The sequence below is a fragment of the Zonotrichia leucophrys genome, chromosome 1 (genome assembly GCF_028769735.1).
Source record: "Zonotrichia leucophrys gambelii isolate GWCS_2022_RI chromosome 1, RI_Zleu_2.0, whole genome shotgun sequence".
Classification (NCBI taxonomy): domain Eukaryota; kingdom Metazoa; phylum Chordata; class Aves; order Passeriformes; family Passerellidae; genus Zonotrichia; species Zonotrichia leucophrys.
In genome coordinates this window covers 9,780,387-9,802,639 of record NC_088169.1, presented here as the reverse complement: position 1 = coordinate 9,802,639, position 22,253 = coordinate 9,780,387, and the positions used below count along the sequence as shown (strand labels likewise).

General features: G+C 35.9%; 1 protein-coding gene across 1 annotated transcript in view; it reads right to left on the bottom strand.

Moving 5' to 3' along the window:
• CFAP47 (cilia and flagella associated protein 47) overlaps positions 1–22,253 on the bottom strand; it is a 259,907-nt gene that overhangs the window by 167,089 nt on the left and 70,565 nt on the right. The window contains exons 35-43 of the mRNA XM_064710667.1: positions 17,870–17,967; positions 16,934–17,050; positions 13,121–13,255; positions 12,523–12,635; positions 9,566–9,716; positions 8,812–8,900; positions 7,425–7,508; positions 1,697–1,764; positions 448–593 (exon numbers count right to left, since the gene is read on the bottom strand). Of these exons, the coding sequence (XP_064566737.1) occupies positions 448–593; positions 1,697–1,764; positions 7,425–7,508; positions 8,812–8,900; positions 9,566–9,716; positions 12,523–12,635; positions 13,121–13,255; positions 16,934–17,050; positions 17,870–17,967 (1,001 nt within the window). The remainder of the gene's footprint in view (positions 1–447; positions 594–1,696; positions 1,765–7,424; positions 7,509–8,811; positions 8,901–9,565; positions 9,717–12,522; positions 12,636–13,120; positions 13,256–16,933; positions 17,051–17,869; positions 17,968–22,253) is intronic.

Sequence of the window (22,253 nt, the reverse complement as noted above, 5' to 3'; positions counted from 1 at the left end):
GAAAAATTTAAAAAGAGACAGCAAGGAAAATTATTATTCTACTTTGACAGCATACCCTAAATACAGGGATGAATACATGGAGAAGTACAGAACAGTAAAGTCTTTATCCATTCCCTGCCTGTGCATTGTTCTTGCACCCACGTCAAGACAAATTATTTAAATTTCCTTTCTTTTCTTTTCTGAAGCTCAGATGCCTAGAAAAGCCACCAAAATACCATTTCCTCCAGTATTACTTTTTATTACTTAGTGGTTTTAAAGTGAAAGGTTGCCTGCAGCATTTCATATAATTCTAATTATGTGTAAAAGGACAGTAAATAGTTGCCCTTGATCAGGACCCCCAAGTCCCTTTTCACAGCACTGCTCTCATTTACCCTATTCATGCACAATTGGCCAAAGCCCTGATTCTTACCTGACATGATAAACACAGAACACACACTTTATTCTTACCTTTTCATTAATCAGAATAAGAGTGCAGTAACGCTTCTCCTGATTAAAGGGGAGGAAGTGAATATCTAAGGATGCAGAATCTTTCCCTCTCAAGAACAGGTTTTCCATTGGACTGAAGAACTCATGCAGGAGGCTGGATTGATCAGCTGTTAAAATAAGTTTAAGTTGATGCTTAGACACAACAGCACAGGCTGTAAAATAAACTAGCTGCATGAGTTTAAAAAAAAGATATATACTGTATAGAGCCTCCTGTAGCAATCAGTATTTAAGGCACACCTGTAATTAATAAACAGTAATTACAGTTACACTTGTGTAGATGTGCTGCAATATTGCATGCTGTATTATTTAAATACATTTTGCTAATTACCTATGTTCCTATTCTGTGCACTGAAACAAAACTGGGGAAAATAGACAGTTCTCAGCATTAAAAATTCCTTAAGGAGGCACAGCCTCAAAAAAAAGCCTATTCTCATCAGAAGGAAAAGTATAATTTATTGCTATTTGAACAAAGAATCTCACTCTCAGAGCAGCAACTATGCCTGACATCTTCTAGAATAGGCAAAACCTAAATACTGGCAACACTGGCTTTCTTTCACTGCTTTTCACGAAAGCATTAGGCTGGGAAAGAATCTTAGGGTTGAGTCTGCCAGGCTCTGACTTTCTCACTGTGTGTTTTTCATCTGCTAAGCACAATTTGACACTGCTTTCCTGCCAAGCTTTCCTGGCTGGCCTTCTAGGCAGGACAGCAAACCTGAGAATAAATGTGAAAGTGAAAACAGCAACGAGTGAGATGACATAGAAAAATAATGCCAAACTCTGGCCAAATAGACAGAACAAGGATGAGACAACCCACAGGTTCTCTGAGTAACCTGCCCCAGGGCCTCACCACCCTCACAGTAAGAATTTCTTCCTCATATCTAATCTAAACCTGCCTTCCTTCAGTTTAAAGACATCACCTCTTGTTCAGTCCCTACATTCCCTTGTAAAAAGTCCCTCTCCAGCTCTCTTGTAACTCCTCCAGGTACTGGAAAGCCATAATAAGATCACCCTGGAACCTTCTCTTCTCCAGGCTGAATTTTTGACTGAGATGCGCAATTTGAGGCCAACATTTTATGAAAACTAAAAATAATATTTACTGAGCATATCCATATATAATATTTATTGAACATACTTAGATGACAAAATCTTGCTTCAGTAGATAATCTAATTTTTACTGCAGTAAGGCATGAGGTATTGCATAGGTACTTACAGAAAGTCTCTTTCTTTGAATCTTCAGACAGTACACTGTTTTTTGAATTTAATATGCTACTTTCAAAACTAAAAGGAAAAAAAAAAATTAAAACAATATTCTAAAGCTGGACATTTTTATTACCAATAGGTAGCTTAGTTCCCCTTTTTATGAATAAACAGCAGAAAAGCAAACGTTATCAACGCAAAAAAAACCCACCAAAATAGACCACTACATTTTGGAATAATTTTCCAACAAATAATATTAAAAATCATTCTATCCACTTGAGGTGGCTACAGGAATGATCTATATTAAATAACATTGCAGTTAATAATTCAAAAGAAACCTAATGTAATCAAGGCTTTGTCTAAGAAAGGTGAAAGGGATAATCTTAACCTAATCACCTGAACTCTGCTCACAACAATATTGCTTTTCAAGTGTATTTAAAAAAAAAAAAAAAAACAGATATACTCATAAAAACAGTTTCAAACAAAATCTCCATTGAACTTCCAGCCTCCCAAAGCAAACTGTGCTCCTGACCATCTTATTTTCTTAATGTGACTCTATGTACGTTTCTATTCTTCTTCACAAGTAACTCCCACCATTGTTGACAGGGGTTAAGATTGTGCAGTTACATTTATGGAAGGAAAATTCTGCTTAATTTATGACATGCACAGAGCTCCAAGATGCTGAAAACAATACTGTAATGTTTCAAAAAATACTGTGAGTTTCAGCTCAAAACTCTGATTTTAAATTATCCACACATAAAAGTTATTCCCCCCAGCAGTAAAATGTGATGAACCAGCATACAGCAAACCATTACTACATACAATGTTTGATGTTGGGTCTCTCCTAAAATAAATAGTTAATCTTGCTGGGCTAAAAAAAAAATCACAACCTTAAACAAATGGATGTGCAAAACTCTCAGAATATGTTACCCTGGAGATTTGTTTTAATATCTGTACTTAAAACCATTTTACAGAAAGGAAAATGATCTCTGAGTATATGCATACAACATACTATTTATATTGTACTTTACAAAAAAGTATCTCACATTTAATAACACTAATTTTATATAAAACATCATTTCTCTCAATGCTTTATCTTTGAATGAGAATGCCAAGTCATGCTTGCAAAAACAGAGACTACAGCAGAAGAATCACTGTAAAAGTAACAAATAGCTCAACAGCTGTATGAAAAAATAGTAACAGCAAACAAAATACATTACATTTTTTCACTGGTGAGAATTATACATTGAATAAGCCCTATTTTCAAATCTTAACAACTGAGAAACTCATTAGACTGATTTAACACGGTATTGAACTTCTCTCAGTATCAATTTTTTTTCTTACTTCAGTGAACAAAGCACTTGCAGGTAAGTGATGGGAAAAGAAAACAAACCTGTGTTGTGGAAGACATGAACATTGTGTCTCATTCTTCCATAACAAAAAGAAATAGCATCTTGCTCAATAATAAAACTGAAAGGAATAAAGCTCAGAAGGTATAAGAAGCTTGGTTATGTTCAAAGTCTGGTTCAATACATCCTCTTTCAATACACAGAGAAATAAGGAAAAGGATTAGGGAGAACAGCTTAAAGCTGCCATAAAAAAAATCTACACAGCCTGTTCACAGCACCTGAGTCAGGCAAATCCCTGAGATCAGCAGAGAATGTGGAATGAAGGGCTCAAAAGCAGCCCTGTGGAGGAGGATTTGGGCATATTGGTAAAACAAAGATTACAGATGAGCTGGTGATGTCCACTCTCAGCCCAGGGAGCCAAAGGTGTCCTGGGCTGCATCAGAGCCCCGAGGGCAGCAGGGCAGGGAGGGGACTCTGCTCTGCTCTGGTGACACCCCACTGCAGGGCTGCCCCAGCCCTGGGGTCCCCAGCACAAAAAAGGCAGAAGGTGCTACAGGAGGGACACAGAAGTGATCAGAGGGCTGGAGCACTTCTCCCATGAAGATATCCTGGAGGAGAAAAGGCTCCAGGAAAACCTCACTGTGGTCTTTCAATATTTAAGGCCAGGGAAGAGGGAGCTGGCGACTGGGGGGGAAACAAGAGCAGCTCATAAGAAAGAGAGAGAGACCAAGTAGCTTCTCCAACATTCTCAAACATTCATTTGGTTTGGGGATGACAGAGTAAGACAATTTTACTGATCATTAAATGAAAAAGAAGCTCAAGATTATGTTACAGGTGAGGATGGGTTAATGAGGGCACCTTTCAGTTGCCTGGTTGAGGTGTGAATACTTACAATTCATTCTTGCTGTGGTTATTCTCACCAGTTCAGATTAAAATCACAGACTGGATAGGAAGGGACCTTGAAGATCATCTAATTTCAACCTACTTCCATACTTCTGCACCAATAAAAGAGTCTAGTATCTGCTACCTGAGTTATCAGATACCAGTTCCAAGATAACACCACACTGGGCTTGCCATGTTATCAGTGTGCCAAAAACCCAGATCAAAAGGAAAATCATCTCTGCAGTTAACACAGGGAGTGTGCATACATCATCATGGCATATGAGCTATCCATTGGTCATGGTGTGATTTACTCTCCATGCTAGACTCCAAACAAGCAATAACTCCATTCAAAAAATGCTCAGGAAACATGTTTTCCATCCAAAAAATGCTCAGGAAACAAACAAACAAACAGACAAAAAAAAAAAAAAAAAAAACCCCAAACTTTCCTATATGTATTTGGAGAAGAATTCACTAGCTTATAGCTCCAGATTCTATGTATTATCAAGGAGGTAAAAAAGAAGTGCCAGACACCATAAGAAAGTCTTAAATTCACAGAGCAACATCTTAATCAATGAACTTTAGGATGTTTAGCAAGCAAAGATTTTATTAGAGAGAAGGGATACAACAAACTGCTTAGAAATGCATTGAAAATACTGAAACATTTGAATACAAAATTCACATCTAAAATATTCACCAGTTTCTACACTCTGTGGAACAGTTTGTGATCTCAGAACAAAGAGTAGGATAGAAACTAAAACAGGAGCTGCCCAAAATAGGTACTAAGGTTTAGAGTAGCTGGATTTCTTTGATATCAAATATTACCCTGAATTGTAATGACTCTTGAAAACATATTCATAAACTGTATTTTAAATTACAGAGGGAAACCATTTTTAGATCCTAACTCTTTCGTTATTCTTCCAGTAAGTAAATACAGGTATTCTGCATAACATAATTCTCTCCTTGGCACATGAAACAGCTTAGAAGCAGAAGAGAAAGTGTAAGAATAAAATTCAGAAAATTGAAATTGTTTGGAATTCCTGACAACATCTCCAGTTTAAAAAAAATGAGTAATTAATTTAACAGTAAGAAACTATACACAATGAAGAGCTTGATTTGAAATTTACTCATTAATTTTTTTCCATTTTTTGGTTTAAATACATTTTTTAATGTAAAAATATCTATCAAAATTCACAGCATGTTTTGCGAATCAATCTGTGCTTTTGCACAGATCCAGATCCAGCCTTATGGACACTACTGCATCTGATAATCTGCTTAGTCATGGTCTTAGAATAGGACTATTAGTGAAACATTGATATATCTTTACTACTTTCTAGTTTTACAGTAGGAAATTTATGAAGGAAAAGTTACCTATTAAATGTAACCTTGAACTTTTACAGTCATTTGATACATTTTTTCCTAATGGACATAATTTAAAAATACCAACATGCTTGAAAGCTATGAGTAATTTTTCATCAAACAGAATTTCTGGGCCATGTGGTGTGCTTCTCTCCACCTGGTCTTCCTTCTCCCACAGGGAGCAGACCATGCTGGCACACAGATGCAGACCAAGGATAATAATTGAAGTGTCAAGGGCTTGGAAAAGCACAGAGAAGTGGATAACTTGGAAAAGTCTTGTCCCAGTATACTTAAAACTATGTCAAGTGGATTAAAAAAAAAAAAAAAAAAAAAAAAAAAAAAAAAAAAAAAAAAGCAGTGTGCTTCTCACCAAACACCATCCAGTCCTGCATGAATAAAGAAGTTTTGCCTGCAGTACTGAAGGATATGGACTACGGTTGGAGTTTTGGGCTTAGTGCTGTGTCCCAGCAAGGACATAGCAATTCCTCAGCTCCAGCTCCAGCCTGGGATTGCTCAGTCACACTGTGACAGACCCACACCACAGTGACAGAAGGGCTGGTCTCCTCTCCAGCCTCAGTGACCCCACTTTGGATGCCTGTGACACTGCCAGAGGGGAAAGATGGGAGGTAAAAGGGTCACCTGCCAGGCAAAGCGTCCTGCAGGGAGGTTTCAAGTGGATGTGGCAGATCTGGAGGCACAGGATGAGGATGCAGGAGGAACTCTGAGCCCAGCTGGTTGTGCTGGGATGATGGAGTTGTCCTGTGCAAGCCTTGGCACTGCCATCAGTGCCACAGACACAAATACCCAAAGGGCAAGCACTGACTCCATGGCAGTTTTATGCTGACAGAGAGCTTAGAGAAATTGGCCTCAATTTGTACACAGAATTTCATGGATTTACCAAAAGAATAAAAAAGATTGAGGACAAAATCTCCTTACAGATCAGTCATGAAATGTTCACACACTATCTTTTAACACAAATTTCAGAAGTTTGTTCCATTCAAGAAAAAGATCCTCTGAAAGGAGGCATTTAAGAGTCTTCACTTATCATAGATGACAGAAATATCTAAACATAGAGCAAATCAGTACTGGAAATTTCTAAAGACCTAAGATGCCCTGAAATAAATTTCTGTAAGAATGAGATCTGGATGTGTGGTGAAAATTACACTATTTAGAATGGTTGTCTGGGGATAAATTAAGCTGAAATATGCAAGATGATTAAAAAATCCTTTTCTATATCAGCAATTATTATACACTTTTTTAATTTAGTAGAAAGTGTAGTATGAATTACACCTTAGAAAACTATTCCATTTAAAATATGTGTATATTTTTTCTTAATAATAAAATGCTCAATTTTTTTCTGCTTTTAAATTTTTTATTTTTCTTTTTTCTTAATTTTTTAAAAAAGAATTTGAGATACAGTCAGCATTTCATGACATGACTGTGGAACATCCCTATAATTACAATTCAACCTACAGTATTAAGAGGTAGTAGTTTATGATATTTCCCAATAATACTTGAATAAGTGTATCAGGATTTTGAATATTTGCATGAGCTTTAAAAATGACAACCAGTTACGGAAAATATTTTAAATTATTAAATAAAGGATTATAGAATGACTGAAGAATATATTTTTTAAAAATCTGTTTATAATTTTCTGTAGTACTGTCCTGGCTTCAGCTGGGTAGAATTCATTCTTTTCTGTGTGCTCTGTTTTAGAATAGGATGAGAATAATGTTGATAACACTGATATTGTAGCTGCTGCTGAGCAGTGCTTACTGCAAGTCAAGGAATTTTCATTTCCCATGCTCTGCCAGGGAGCAGAGTCACAAGAGCCTGTGAGGAACATGGCCAGGGTGGCGGAGCTGGAGGGGCCAAAGGGACATCACAGAGCATCGGAGGGGCCAAAGGGACATCACAGAGCATCAGGAAGGGCCAAAGGGACATCACAGAGCATCAGGCTCAGCATGGAACCCAGGCAGAGCTGGCCAGGGGGGCCCCACTGCTCAGGGACTGCTTGGGCATCTCCTGTGACATTTCCATGGCCTGACCTGCAATTCTTCACAACAGGCAGCACACAGCATGCACAAACAGGTAATACTAATAGAAATGGATGATCCAATATACTCCAGTTAGCAATTGTTATCTGGAACTTACCTAAACTTTTGCTCTTGCTTTACTTGCCTGACTTGATACACTTTCTCTGGGTGGATTAAATGTGTGGATTCCAGCAAGAGTACCCTGGAGTATGACAAGCACACATATGACTGCATTTTTAACTTGCAGAATGACAATGAAACTCAATTTATTCTAACTTTTAAATACAGGCTCAATAAAGAAGTTTATTATTTTCAATTAAAGATACTTTAAATGTACTTGTTGTGGTTTAACCCCAGTTTTTCTGTAAGAGATCTCCTCCCTTGGTATCAAACTAGCATTTCCTAGTGTTACTTGCAAGTAAATAACTTACCCCCTGATGAAACACTAGATTGCTCTAAACATTGTAAGCCTGATACAAAGCATTTTTACTTTAGATTACTGGTTCAAATGTTGCCCAAATTGATAATGACTTAATGTAATTGTCAAGTAGCTTTTGAATTATATAAAACTAAAATACACAAATCTAAATTACTTCATCACTTCATTAAAAATTTCCAAGGGAGTTATCCAAATCCTAAGACTAATTCAGCCTTACTGACCACCTCAATAACTTAAAAGACAGAAGCTAATTAAAGTCATATGGTTCCGACACAGAAGGCTTGGAGCAGTGAAAATAGTCCTGCTACAGGATTGTTGTTGTTGTTGCTGTATTACTACTATTTGTATACACCAATCCCATTCTGTGGAGGAAAGAAAAATTTAATTTGCAGCTTCTGCAACATGTATATTCATGTTGCATAAAAAAACAAGTTAAAAATGTTGTGAAAGATGGTTCTTCCAAATAAATGAATGAGATGAACCAATGCTTAGTTCTAAAGACAAAAGACAAAATATGGAGTCTGATCACATAAATAGATTTAAAATGGGTACAACAATCTATTTCCTTTGTACTGAGGAAAGCAACATTTATAGCTCTGCAGTTGTTGCAGCTATGATGAATACAAATTAAAAATTAGACTAACTGATAATGATGCAAGCCCCAAGGCAAAAGCATTTTTTTTTCTTTTGCATGCTTAATAACTTAAACAGCAGAATAAAGCAGATTGGGGAAAAATAACCAACTATTAATTAACATGGCTTGTTTCTCTTTGTAATTCTGCTGGACCTCAGCCAAACACAAAAATACAAGCAAGGTTCATGAACTCTGCTTGATTAAAGCTCCAGCTTTTCTGCTTACACTGAGACAGATTTCAATTAAGGCTTATTTATCTTCTTTATTCATTATGATAGCTTCCACTTCATAGTGCTTGTAACAATTTTGGGAATGTAAATCCCTATCATTTAACCTCCAGGTTTTACATTTTTAAGAAGAAGAAGAAAATTATGGAAAAGAGTGGATAAGACAGGATGATCATTAAAGAATGGTCTTTATATCACTGTCTACCTGAATAAGCCATCAGTTTTGAAGGGATTAGTGACATTTATGTTAAATTTCTTCAGCTCATAACATGGGGATCTGCATCTTATTATAGCCTAAAAGAGAACAAAAACCATAAGACCAATGATCAAGTTATCATTGTTTTTTCCTTCTTATTTTCACATATCCTCTATTTTTTCTCTTGCCCCAACCTTCTCTTACCCTAACACATTTAGGGGGACTAAAAAAATGAGAGAATCACATAAACACCATCTAGGTTCAGAAGTCTTTCCAGATGTGCTTGATGAATGTGGATTACAAACACAGGCCTACCTGCCCTGACTGGGACATACCTGACAGAGTCTCTGTGGTTAAAAAGTACAAATAAATACAGAAACATCCAATAAGAGCTTGTGGTCCCTCTACATATGACACCAGAAATCATTAGGCTGAAGCACATCAACACCCCCACAACAGAACTTCCAATAACTGAAAAGGGCTGAAAGGGCTCCAGATTTATTTTCAGAGCAATCATTGCAAATTTTTACAGTTTATTCAGGATCCAAATGTGATTTATGTCCTTAGGAATCTTACATATTCTCCTGGGGTTTTTGCTACATGTACATAGTCTAACGTTGGAAATATGAAAATTCACAGGTCAAAGGTGAATGCTAATGGTTACTCACATTTTCATTCTTATCTCAGCCCCCTATTGTTTGATATAATGTGCAGGATACCAATATTTTTTGTGACAATATTAATCATACACATATAAACTTACAAGAGGCTCAATACTCTTAACTTCAGCTTTCAGAGAGAATGCCATTGTGGCACCATCTATTCCATCAACTTTATTTGAGGTCAGCAGCAATACTGCCTCAGCAGGGTGCAGGAAACGAATTGTGAATTCCACATTTACAAAGCCTTGCCTCCTTTGGAAAAAAAAGCACAAAACCAGGGCTCAGAAATGTAATTTCAGGAGCACATTTCAGAGTCTTTGTAAGGGAAGGGTCCAAGAAAAGGGAAGGGTCCTAGAAAAAAAAGCAATTTGTTTCCTCTGAAATACTTGTTGTAGTATAATCTTCTGCCTAAGTATATCTTAAAACATTCAATTAAAGAACTAGCTAGATAAAGAACAATACTAAATCCTTATTGCTTTTTATATCAGCACATAGCTTAATTTTTCTTCAATCACACAAAGGAAGTTCTCTTTCATTAGAGTACCAACCTAAGTTAACAACTGATCCAATTTATTCTCCTCTCTGAATAGGTTTTTCTGAGTTAAGCAGTCAGACAGCCTGTAATGCATTTTGTAGGGCAGATCTAGATAGATAATTTGATCTTAATCAAATTATTGATGAAGAGTGAGAAAGAAATTAGTTTAAAAACTCTTCAGAACAATTAGTAAAGCTGAGCAACTAAGAGGGAGAAAAAACAAAGTCCTCTTGTACAAGCAACAGCTTCTCTCTAATGAGAAAACTGGAGAAGACCACACAGAATGAGAGTTCAGACTAGGTACACATTTAACTTTATCTGCATCAGCCCTTCAATAAAGCAAGAATAAGAAAACTTCAATGCCTGAGGGTCTTACTTTAAAGCTCTCCAAATGTCTCTCTGATTTTGAGATTAGTTTTAAGAAGGCAGTAAGTCTGCAATTGTCAATTCTGAATATTGATGATGAAATCCTGGAAGTTCTGTAAACATGGCTCTTACAGCTTTCAAGTTCCTGCTGCAGAGCCCCCCAGACAATTCCATTTATGACACTGAAGAGTTGCCCAGTCTCCCAGAGTCTGAGGCTCCTAGGTCACCTCACCGTTCAAAATGTTCTGAAAAAATAATGCTGTGGTGCAGGCACCCAGAGGAATAAACTGCCTGAGACATGCACTCCCAAAGCCACTTTAAGGATCAAGTTTTAAGAAGTCTGCTCTGGTCACAGAGCAACAGCAGTGTACAGCACTTTCTGCCTGATCTTTACCCTCTAACTCTTGCAACAAATGAGAATTTGAATCTGAATTTTTGCCTTCTGTGGAAAAAACCACAAAGTTGCTTCATTTTTATCTCTATTAATCCGTGTTGTGGTCAATGTAAAGTTAGGGCAAATTCATCTCATGGAATTGTTCCATAACACTGGGGGTTTATGTTATTCCTGTTATCTACTGCAAGTCTACACAGCCCGGTGTAGCACATTGGAGAGTGGGAATCTCAGATCAAGAATTAATGATGCCATATGCAACATAAGGCACTAAGCTTCACTAAGAATGTTATTCACATTACTATAATTTCCAAACCCACCTACAACATTATGATATAACATAAAGAACATGCAAGACTTCCATATGTCTCATCAATTCTTGGAGTTTTTTAAACACTTGCACCAGAATATTAAGAAAGCTGTTAATTTCAAAGAACCTATTTTTCATTTCATGATCATGACATTATGATAAACTTTGCAGAGGTTACTGTGCATGACTGGCATTTCCACAGGTTTTTAGTTCTATGCAATTTTTCTAATATTTGTTTCTATATGCAATGCCAAGCAGCTCAACATCAAGGTTTTGCACTTTTTTTTCTGTCTTGATTTTGCTTTGTGGTTTGTTCTGGGTGTTTAATTTTAAAGGTGAAGTGAAAACAGCCATTGTATTGACCTTTCATAGAAACACATGGTATTTTCAAGGATTACATTTATATGATAACTCATATTTGAAGTAATTGCAAAGAAAATGGAATCAAATCAGCCTCACAGTTTGCTGAAAACATAGAATTATTTGTGGTTCCCTTTGCATATATTTATAATAGGCATGTAATTTAATACTGACATATTGATGGTCCTTAAAGGGCACTGTATTTTTGTTGAGTCTTCTTGAATTTGACCATCTATATTTGAATTTTTTTTCTCTTTCATGGTTTATCTTCATACAAGTCTTGACCTTTATTTTTCCTTTTTAAAGTCTCTAATCCATTTTATCTGTAAATGGATATCTTGCAGATAAACTTAAAAGCTCTTAACTGACGGCCAGAGTCACTATTCCATCGCTCTTGTCTTCACAAGTTAAACAGGGATTAAGGAAATTCCTGTATTAATTCATAAAGCTGCACAGCACAGAAAGAGCAAAATGTACTTAGTGAAAAAACACTTGGTGAAATGAGATGGTGATATACCATGAGTATTTCTGCTAGCAGAAATTATAACCTAATGCTTTCCCAAAATTAAATCTCTCAAATCCCTAGGTGTCTCTCAGACATGGAAGGTGAACAAGTAATTACATCACATCCATCTTGGTGGGGAGGAAAGATGGGGCAAGAAGATGCAGTGTAATACTACTCAAACCTGTGTCATGGTGTCTTTAATTCCCAGTCATGCTTAAATTAGGAGCCAAAATCTGCAACTTCAGAAGAAAAGAAATCTACCTGCTCATGCTTCTACAATGCATTGATGTATAAAATGTGAATCAAGTTTTGATATATAGGAAAAAATATATATATTGGAGACAGAGGATTCTTATAATGATCTGAAAGCTTATATATTGCTCTTAAAGCTCTACTGAGCCCAACTGCAAGAGTGCCACTGAAATATTACTCTAGATTTGTTCCAGGTTAAGGAGAAAAACCTGACCCTTACACCGGTTAATTTTTCCCTGCTTGTAGTTGAACACATTTCCAGTGTTCCACCACTCCTAAATTAGGAAGTTTCTATTTCTGTAATGCTCCCAAAAATAACACAAACATTTCATTACTTACCCATCAGGAATGGTAACAGTGTTTCCTTTAGGTAAAGAGAAATCATGAGCATCTCTTCCCACAAGAATCACGTTGTAGGCCAAAGCGTAATTGCTCGGGTTCTTCAGGAGCACCTACCACAACAAAAGCAGCAAGATCAGCCTATTTTTACTCATTTTACACTATAAAAGGTGTGCTCTGCAGGTAAATTCCAAAATACAAAGCAAGGGTATCACAAAATTAAAAAGTACTTCAAATAACTGGGTAGATAATTATCCTTCCAAAGGAGTGTAGATTTCCCATGGACAATCCAAACTTCATTTTTGAGAGCACAGTGTACACTACACTCCTATGCCTGTGAATCTCTCATTCCTCTCTTTCATCTCAGATTTGTCAAATTTGTAGATTTTTTCACGTGCTTTCAAGCATAGGGAAAAAACAGAAGTGAAATCCCAACACTGAAGAGAATAAAACCAGAAAATGCACACTTCCATCTTCTACATTTACTAGCCAAATGACAAGAAAGCTATTATTTCTTTGTAATACATAACATAAACACATATATACAAACATTGTTCTAACCTTGCATTACTATGAATCTCATCAATAGTATCAATACCTGCTTCACAATAGTTGCATGGAGAGCACCTGAAAATTCTATAGTGTTCTTGGGTAAGTAGTGAGGGAGAATGTCATACAGGTGGACACACAAAATAAGCATCATGACAGGATTTGGATCACAGATATCAATGGCCTAAGATTGAAAACAAAACAAAAAAAAACCACAGATGTTCAGTTAAAATTTTGCCTGTATAGTCTAAACATAAGAAGAAGAAGAAAAAGAAATTTTAAGTTGATTCTTACTACACAAATATTTTTAATCTAACCTGTAATAACTGGATTATTCTCATGGCTAATATGAATATGCATCTTCTCACTGCACAAAAAAAATCTATAATTAATAATGAAAACCACTGCCATGCTCTGGTGATAAACCTAGGGTAAAAACTAAGCTCAACTTTTTTTCCCAAAGGTTCAGCAGAAACAAATGCTAATTTTATTAAATGCAGCATAACAAAAAAAGCATGGAAATTTTACTGTCTGAAAAAATATACATCTTTACTATGGTAAAAAAAAAATTAATGTTTTGATTTTATGTAAAATACCATCCAAATACTCCTACAGCCAGTAGGAGATAATTTCACCTTCCAAATAACAACAATATAGTTGTTTCTATTGCATTCTATATACTTTTTAAGATTGATTTATAAAAGGTAGAAATTATTCTTTCAGGTTAAATATTTGATTTACAGAAATTAGTTTGAGCAGCAACATCAAAACATGTCAAACTAGTTCTCAGCAATTGGGTAAGTCACTGAGGAGAGTGGTAAAATTATTTGCCACAGAGTATGAAAAAGAGAAAAAAATATTTACTCTTCTGGACTGTCTTTAGTGTCGCAAGAGAAATGTACAGACATATTTATCATATTAACTAAGTTAATTTTTACTTTCAAGTTAAAGTTTATTTAAAGTTTTCAAGGTAAGTTTTCTCTTGCCCTGTGCCCAGCCAAGCAGCTCATCCTCCTCCCAGCAGTTCTCACACAGCTCCTCCTCCAACCTTTCAAGAGAGTGAGTTCATGACTGGGCACTGATCTCAAGTTCCCCTGCAACTCTCCATGGCTTCCTAGATAATGTTTGTCCTTGTAATTCCTAATATTAATTTCCTATACTCTTCATGCACTGATGTAATCATACATCTCATCTCGTATTTCTATTTAATTCCATCACCACTGGTTGAAGATTCAAACTTCAGGATGCATTCACTATGCAAAGTAAAAAAGCTTCTTCTGTGCCAAAAGCTTTAAACCTGAATTCTGAAAAGTATTCTGAATTTTCCATTCATTTATCTCATTAATGGCTATTGAATGTTAACCATTATTCCAATATGGTTGTGGTTTTACACCCCTATTTTCACTCTTCCTGCATTTTCATTTAAGATAGAAAAGACACCAGAGTACATTACCTGCTGAAGACTTTCTCCTGCCACCTACTTCCTTCTACCCATTTCCACTTAGATCAGAATTTATTCCCTCAGAAAATACAATTCTATCCTGTGATGAATTCATAAAACTCCATTTGTGTCATTTATCTACTTCTCTAAGAGCCACATTTAAAAAAAAGGTATTTCTTAACAAGATTCATCAGAAAATTCACAGTTAGTAAATATTATTTGCTTTAAAAATAGATGCTAACAAACAATAGCAATAATTATAAATTAATAACAATATTAAATAATCAAGTCTGGCACAAATTTCCTTTAATGGATATTCCCAGTCACTGTACCTTCTATCCTAATCTCTTTGTCACACACATTCCCTCCATGTTGCTGCTATCCACCATCTTATCTTCTAATGATTTTAGGCTTTCAGCTGAATCTTGTTCAAATCAAAGCATTTTAAAACTTAAAAATATCAAACACAAATGAAAAATACATAGAAAGCCAACACTAATACTCTAGGGTTGAATTGTAAATCATGATTAGAAAGTGGAAACCATTTCCTGCCCAAAGTACTCCATCTTAAATCTACGCCTTAATCCCTAAAGGGATTTCAAAGCCTTGAACTCCATTAAAAGTGTATTTAAACCTGAAGCTGAAGACTAGCAGACAGTTGAACTTCTTTATTATTATAGATATTTAGATTTTTAAATTGAAAATACCAGCTTTTCCAGACCTAACACATCTCAGCTTGTGCTGGTAATTAATGCAAATGTCCTGAGAGTTCAAAAGCAGTGACTGCTGGAGTCAAGAACTTTGCCAATGCTATTGGAACATTTTAGCCTGCTAAATTTTAGACAATATTACCAGAAAATTCCCGAATTAAGAGATTTCAGCAAAAGGGTTCATGTATTTTGTGACTTTCATTGCTGCAAAACAAGATCCTTCAGGAGTTTCCATAGTAGCCTTAGAAAAGTACATATGAATTACAATAAATCTATGAAAAATGTACTTTGAAATAAAATACAGACCTTGAAGATCCAAGATCTGTTCTTTTTTCTGGTACTGTGTACCTTTGTTTAAATTTTTCGTCTGTACAGAAGTGGATTTATTGTAGACAATTCAGTCTTTAAACAGGTACATTAGTGAGAATATTCTAGAATTCTGCTTCCACATCTGAAGTGTTCAACACACTTTTCATACTGGCATCAAGCCTCTACCTTCATGTGCTGAACTGCCTGTTTTTCTTAATGAAAGCTGAGGCAGAATATACCTTTGTTTGAGGGTTATATCAACATTACTTTTTTGCTTCCTGCCAGTCACAAGTATGGGAAGCAGTAGATTTTCTTTGTTTAGCCTGTTATGGCAAAGTCATTTCTAACAGAGTAATCTGTATCAGGAAACAACAGCAAGACAGCAGCTGATACAAATGGAAATAGCAGGGTTAATTTTTCCCTGTAATCATAACACAAGTGGAAAGGGGAAAAAAAAGGTTATAATTGAGCATATTTTTATACTACTTTGTTCACACAAATAAGCTCTACCTCTGATTCCTAATGCCATTAATTCCTTTGGGAAATTTCCTCCTACACTTTCAAATACTGTGTCTATTCTACTGCACCTTCTGCTCTTCCAAGTGCTCCCAGAGATGTAAATAACTCACAAAGGGACAGTTAAAGAAATGCAGACTGGGAACAGGAGAAAACTGGGGTTAGGGACAACAAAAAGAACAGAGGAACAATATCTAACCTATGTAAGGTCACCATATATATAGAAAACTTGGAGCCATAGGTCAATAAAACCATGAAGATGTAAAGCATGTTTACTAAACAAATAAAAGAGATCTCAAGCAGATCCTTGATTGAAAAAATTATCAATAACTATCAACATTGTATTCCTCCCCAAAAACAGGTCACCAGAAGCTGCTGGTTTCAAGTGAGTGCTACTCCCACCAGCATCCAAAGCTGCTGATTCTGCATGCACCAAACCCGGGACAGAACTCTCATGGGCCTTCATGGTTAGATGCATGTGACTGTCACTAGACATTCATATGCTTTTTTCACCATTTATTTTTATGGTTAAGTGCATGATGTTTGTTCTTAAACATATTTTTCTAAATTGCCTTCCAATAGAAATAATGAATTCCATTTGAGTTTTCACTGTGTTATTTAGGATGCTAAAATCTGAACTGAATTAATTTACATTCAGCTAGTTGTGCATGCATGATTCTACAAAGCAAGGAATTATGGAAATTACTTCTAATTAAGTCTATTAATATGAAACAGTATTCTGGATTCCATCATATAGTAACACATCCTGAAACAAAACTGTCTCACTACAATCTCACCTTAACTGGATGTCCAACACTACTGTACAAAAATCAAAATAAAAATAATAATATATATATAAAAGAGGTGCTACTATAAAATCACCTACCTTTATGTCCAAATCCATATTGATAGTATGCAGAGCCTTCACAATTATCAAGGCATTGTGCATAAACTGTTCATGAGTTATTGGATTAGTATACATCTTTACAAAGTGAGTGGGAATCTAGACAAGACAGAGAAATCAAACTCAACCTTCCACTAGGCAAAATTACTGATTTTGTACTTTTGCTCATTCAGCAATCAATAGGATTGAAATTTTGAACTGAAATTCCATGCAAAGAATAAAACCAGTAAAAAAAAAAGCAAAAAAAAAAAAAACAAACTAATACCTAATACTGAAATAATCCCCCATGACTTGCTGAATGTTGGGGTGGGGTTTTGTTTGTTCTTTTTAAAGATCCCACAGACCAAGAACTGCTGTTGGGGAAAGTGCCCTGTCCAAGCACCCAGGAGCCACTGGCCGCCACCGGAGCAGGGGCTGAAGGATGGATGCAGGGGCAGTGGGATGGGTGCAGGGCTGCAGTGAGTGATGGATGCCCTGCTTGACACCCCACCCTGACACTCTCAGACAGGGTTTCCTCACTCTCTTGATCCCAGGTTTCCCACAGCAGAGTCTCAGCCATCTGGATCCTTAAATTTAGTCTTGGTGCAAAAACAGAAGAACACCTCGAGCTGGTGCCTCTGAGGAGGGATCCCACACCAAGGACACCCTGGGCTTTTCCACATCTCAGCCTCAGTGTGTCCAAGTCCGGGGTGTTCCTGCTGGACCCTCACTCCTGCTGTGTCCCTCTGGTCACCTGGCTGTGCCCCAGGTCCCCAGACCTTCCTTAGGCAAAGGGACAGTGCCAGGTCTCTCTCTTTTGGGCTCCCACCACATCCACACCCCAATGCCAGCCCTCAATGCACTCCTCAGCATTGCAAAACAAACAACTGACATCAATAAACTGCATAAAACTTGCACAATATTAAAAAACCTTCTTACCAAATATGGACAATAACCTGCCATCTGTGCTGCCAACACCAGACCATCCAGAAGATCTTGGTCAAAATTCACTATCCATCTCATGGGCGGTATTCCACCTGATTAAAAGACAAAGATTCATAAGACTTTCTTCTCCCCAAGATATCTATTTTGTTCTGTCTAGATATAACTATTTGAAATCACTGAATAGAGGAAATAACATAAGAAGGAAGAATCCATTCACATGCAGAATTCCACTGGCATATTTCTATTTCAGAGCTGTTGCTTGAAAACTTGAAAAACCTCACCTAGAATATTGTAACTTATTCACTCTGCTGCAGCATGTAAGAGTATTCATCATAGCAGAATGGAAAACTAATAATCTAAACTTAACCTCACAGATTAGGAGCCTAAATATGTAAACTTTTTATTACTATAGGCCTAACATTAATAGTTGTTCTGAACCTCATGCAAATATGCAGAAATCCTTGAAAGCTGAAATGCTTAAGACACAAAAAGGAAAATCTATTGATTTTCTTTAAGGTCATATTGAATTATTTGGCATAAATGCAATATAAATGAGAGCTAACAGCTCAATTGTTACAACACAAATCACCACTTCTACAACTGTTGTAAACCCCAATGCCTCAGAAGGGTGGGGTTTTTTTTATATTTCTAATGTTTTTTATCAAAATAAAACTAATTTTTAAAACATTAAATGTAGTTTATTTATAATTGCTTATTTGAAGCATCCATATCTTAAAATATTTAACACAGCATTTACACAGCTTTACTGTCTCAGGTCCAAGCTCCCAAATTTAGGAAATATTTTGGATTTCAGCCAATGGCAAGGTTTTCATATAGACTGGGATCAAGATTTCTCATATGGGACAAATCATACAGGTTTCATTTTACTATTACACCTAAAATAGTTCAACCCACAATAAACCCCTGTACCAGATCCTAAGCAAAATCTGTCATTATGCAGAAAGTGGGCAAACATTTATCAACTACAGTTGAGGTATCATCAAAAAAACTTAAATATCTGTCACTTCACATCAACTTGCAGATGCTTCAGCATACTAATACAGCTTTAGTAAGAAAAAACAGGAGCAGATGCTGCACAAACTTAAAAACCAAGTCTTAAAATCCATCTGAGCTTAACTCTATGACATCAGTAATGATTTTAGTTTGCCACTGTTTCAGTGTGGTGATGTTTAGGCTTGGCCCAAAATCCTTTATTTTTTTCTATTCATGCTGTGAATCAATTTTGGTAATACTATTCTAAATATTCATTAAATACATTTTAAAAACAACCAACATTTTTTAAAAGAGTATTTGCATGAATATTTCATTTTCTTTAAGTTTTCAAAACAGAATTAAGACTTGCAATTATCTCACTGCGACAAAAACAATTTTTCCTTATTTTTTACCTAAAAGAACTTTTTCAAGCAGAAAACTCAACTTTCAAGTCTTGAAAACTCCATATTGGAAGGTACCAAAGACGGAGGATATATAACTGACTGGATATACAATATCTACCTGTTATTTATGACAGGAAGAGATTATAGTAATATAGGCCTCAATATCTAAATTGTATTAATTTTAACTCAAGTCAAACATCCATTTAACAAATATCTACAATAAGAGACATTTGTTTTATCCCATCTTCTTGGTAACTTGCTTGCAGTTATTTAAAAAACATTTAATGTAGTCACTGCAAAAACAAATGCTTTAAAAATAGCAAGATCCATTTTTCAAAGCATAATTTCTTCCTAAAATGTTAGTCTTTCTAGCATAAATTCATCACTTTATTGATCATAGTGGGGACCTATAAAAATCAATAAACTGTCTTCTTTTTTTATTAATAGAGTTCAGACTCTCAGCACATAATATCAGCATTTTTTTAAAAAATCAATATTTTCAAATTTTTATTTTTAACTTTTTAAGATTAACTATTTCTGCTTTAGTAAGTCCAATATTGAATTATTCTTCTGGTTAGTAATCTAGATTGATTTGCAGAGCGTGATTATGGAAACCCATTAAACTTATGCTTTAAGCAAATTAAGCAACTTAATTTTTTATCCTACTTTATATTTTACTTTAAATATACTATTTGCTGGTTTTAGTCTTCTGGTGGGACTATTACTTGAGCACACTTAAGCATAATCACAGAATGGTTTGGGTTGGAAGGAACATTAAAGATTGTCAGGCTCCAAACCCCTGCCATGGCCAGGAACACCACAAACAGCACTTTTGTACTTTGCTGTGTTCTCACTAATCCCTGCTTTCATGCTGGTAGAATTGTCTGTGTGCCAGAAAAGTAGCTGGGGAACAAAGCTGGCTTAAGAAGAAAGAGCAAAAAATTCATTTACTGTTTAATCTGGATCACCCAATCCAGTTTTGCCATGCAGCCACATAAATGTGCCAGTGGAAATGAAACATGGTGGGACTATTTTCTAAAACACCATTTATTGAACTGTAGCTTTATAGTTGTGTAAATGGGTGCATAAAGGAAAAAAAAAATTAAGTAAAATATTTTCCCATCTTAGCTAATTAAATACTTCTATAAGCATTTTTGTTGTTTTTCAGTTAATCCTTCTGCTATCAATCAACCTATTAACTCAAAGCCTTGTGAATAAATTAGTCAGAAAGCATAATGTATTTTTCCTAATTACATCAAATCTAGCAGAACATCTGCCAGCTAACCACTCTACAGTAATTAAGTTTTTAAATAGAATTAGTCAATTTTAGCAGAAATAAACAATAGAAATCAGAATTATTACTCAGGACACCTCTATGCATGTAAATATATTGAATTTCATTTGTACTGGCATTTCTTGCAATAAAAAAAAAAAAACAAGTAGAGCTTTATGATAAAGATTTTCATCCAATGTAATGATATAAACCTGGCCAAAAATAGTTTCAAAGATAAATGGTAATGGGTAGCAAACAGCTCTGTGTGACTGGGGGCAGGGGGAGAGAAAATTGTCCAAACTTTGACTTCTGAATTGAGAGAGATTCCTGCTACTTGCTAGCTGCATCCCAAAAGGGCTGGCTGCAAATTTTGATAACACCAAGACTGAAATGGCACATTCTAAATCTCCCATTAATGAACAGGAGTGAGACAGAAGCCCCAATTAGGCAGATAATGAACTGTGCTCTGCATATAGACTAATGAGATTGGGAAAACTGAGGACTTGGAGTTATGAAAACAAGAGGCAAAAAAGAAACATCTCCAAAAATAATCCATGGTCTTGATGAGACAACAGGGGACTGGAAAGAAGGTGAAAAAAATTCATAATTGGAGGAAAGATTTTGGAAATGGGGAAGATTCTGAATATCAGAGAGATGCATAGAGACAAATGCCAGTGGATGTCCAGGGACTTTGGATGGACATGGGATTGGCGTCTCTGAGCAGCAGCACAGCAGGAATTGACTTTTCCCTGTTGTTCCAGTGGCCTCCCTGGCACTGAGGGAATGTGAACAGAGAAAACAGATTGTTTTCTGTGAAATTATCAAACAGGGCAAGAGCTGGTTCTGCAACAAACCCATGACCCTGACCCACCACAGGGTGTTTTGTACTCTGCCTAGCCCATGACAAGAGGTGAAAATACTTGGTAAAAGAAAATAACTAAGCAGGGTTAGCTTGGAGTGCAGGCAAACACTTGTTATGGATATAGAAACATAAAAATATACTGCAAAAGGCTCTGCAAAGGACCTGAAATGAGAGTGGCTCTGTTTCACTTAATTCCACTCAGCACTCGAGGAAATAGCATGCAGTTAATTCAGTCATTTGGGACCAATTTAACTCTTGAGTGCATTTACTTTTAATAGATTTGTTGGGGCTGTTTTTTAACATGCACTGGTATCATGTTACATGCATGTAGCAACCAAGCATTACAGCATTGTCTCCATCTTTGTTGTGACAGGCTGAGCGAACTCCTGAAGACACACTGCTTGCTCATGAAGCATTTCTACATAGAAGCAGCAGAGTTTTGCCATGCCACTCTAATTATTCACCACTTTTTAAAAATTTCATTCAAAGTCCAGATTCATTAAGTTTTTTAAAACTTCATGCTCTTACCCTGATAAATCAATAGAAATTCTACAAGGTTTTCCAATGTTTTTGCCCATATTCTATTTTTCGCCAAAAAAAACCCAAAACAAAACAAAACAAAACCAAACCAAACAAACCCCCACACCTACCAAAATTAAATATTTATTTGTATTCATTATTATATTTGAAGCTTCAACATTTTTTGTGGGATCTGAAAACTATTTTCCATACTGAGATACTCAAGGGAATACCTACAGCAATTCTACACAAAAATAACAAACTGCTTATTTGTTGTCAGAATACCAAGCAGCTGTTACCATAAACTCCTCTAGGTCTTTTTATTTA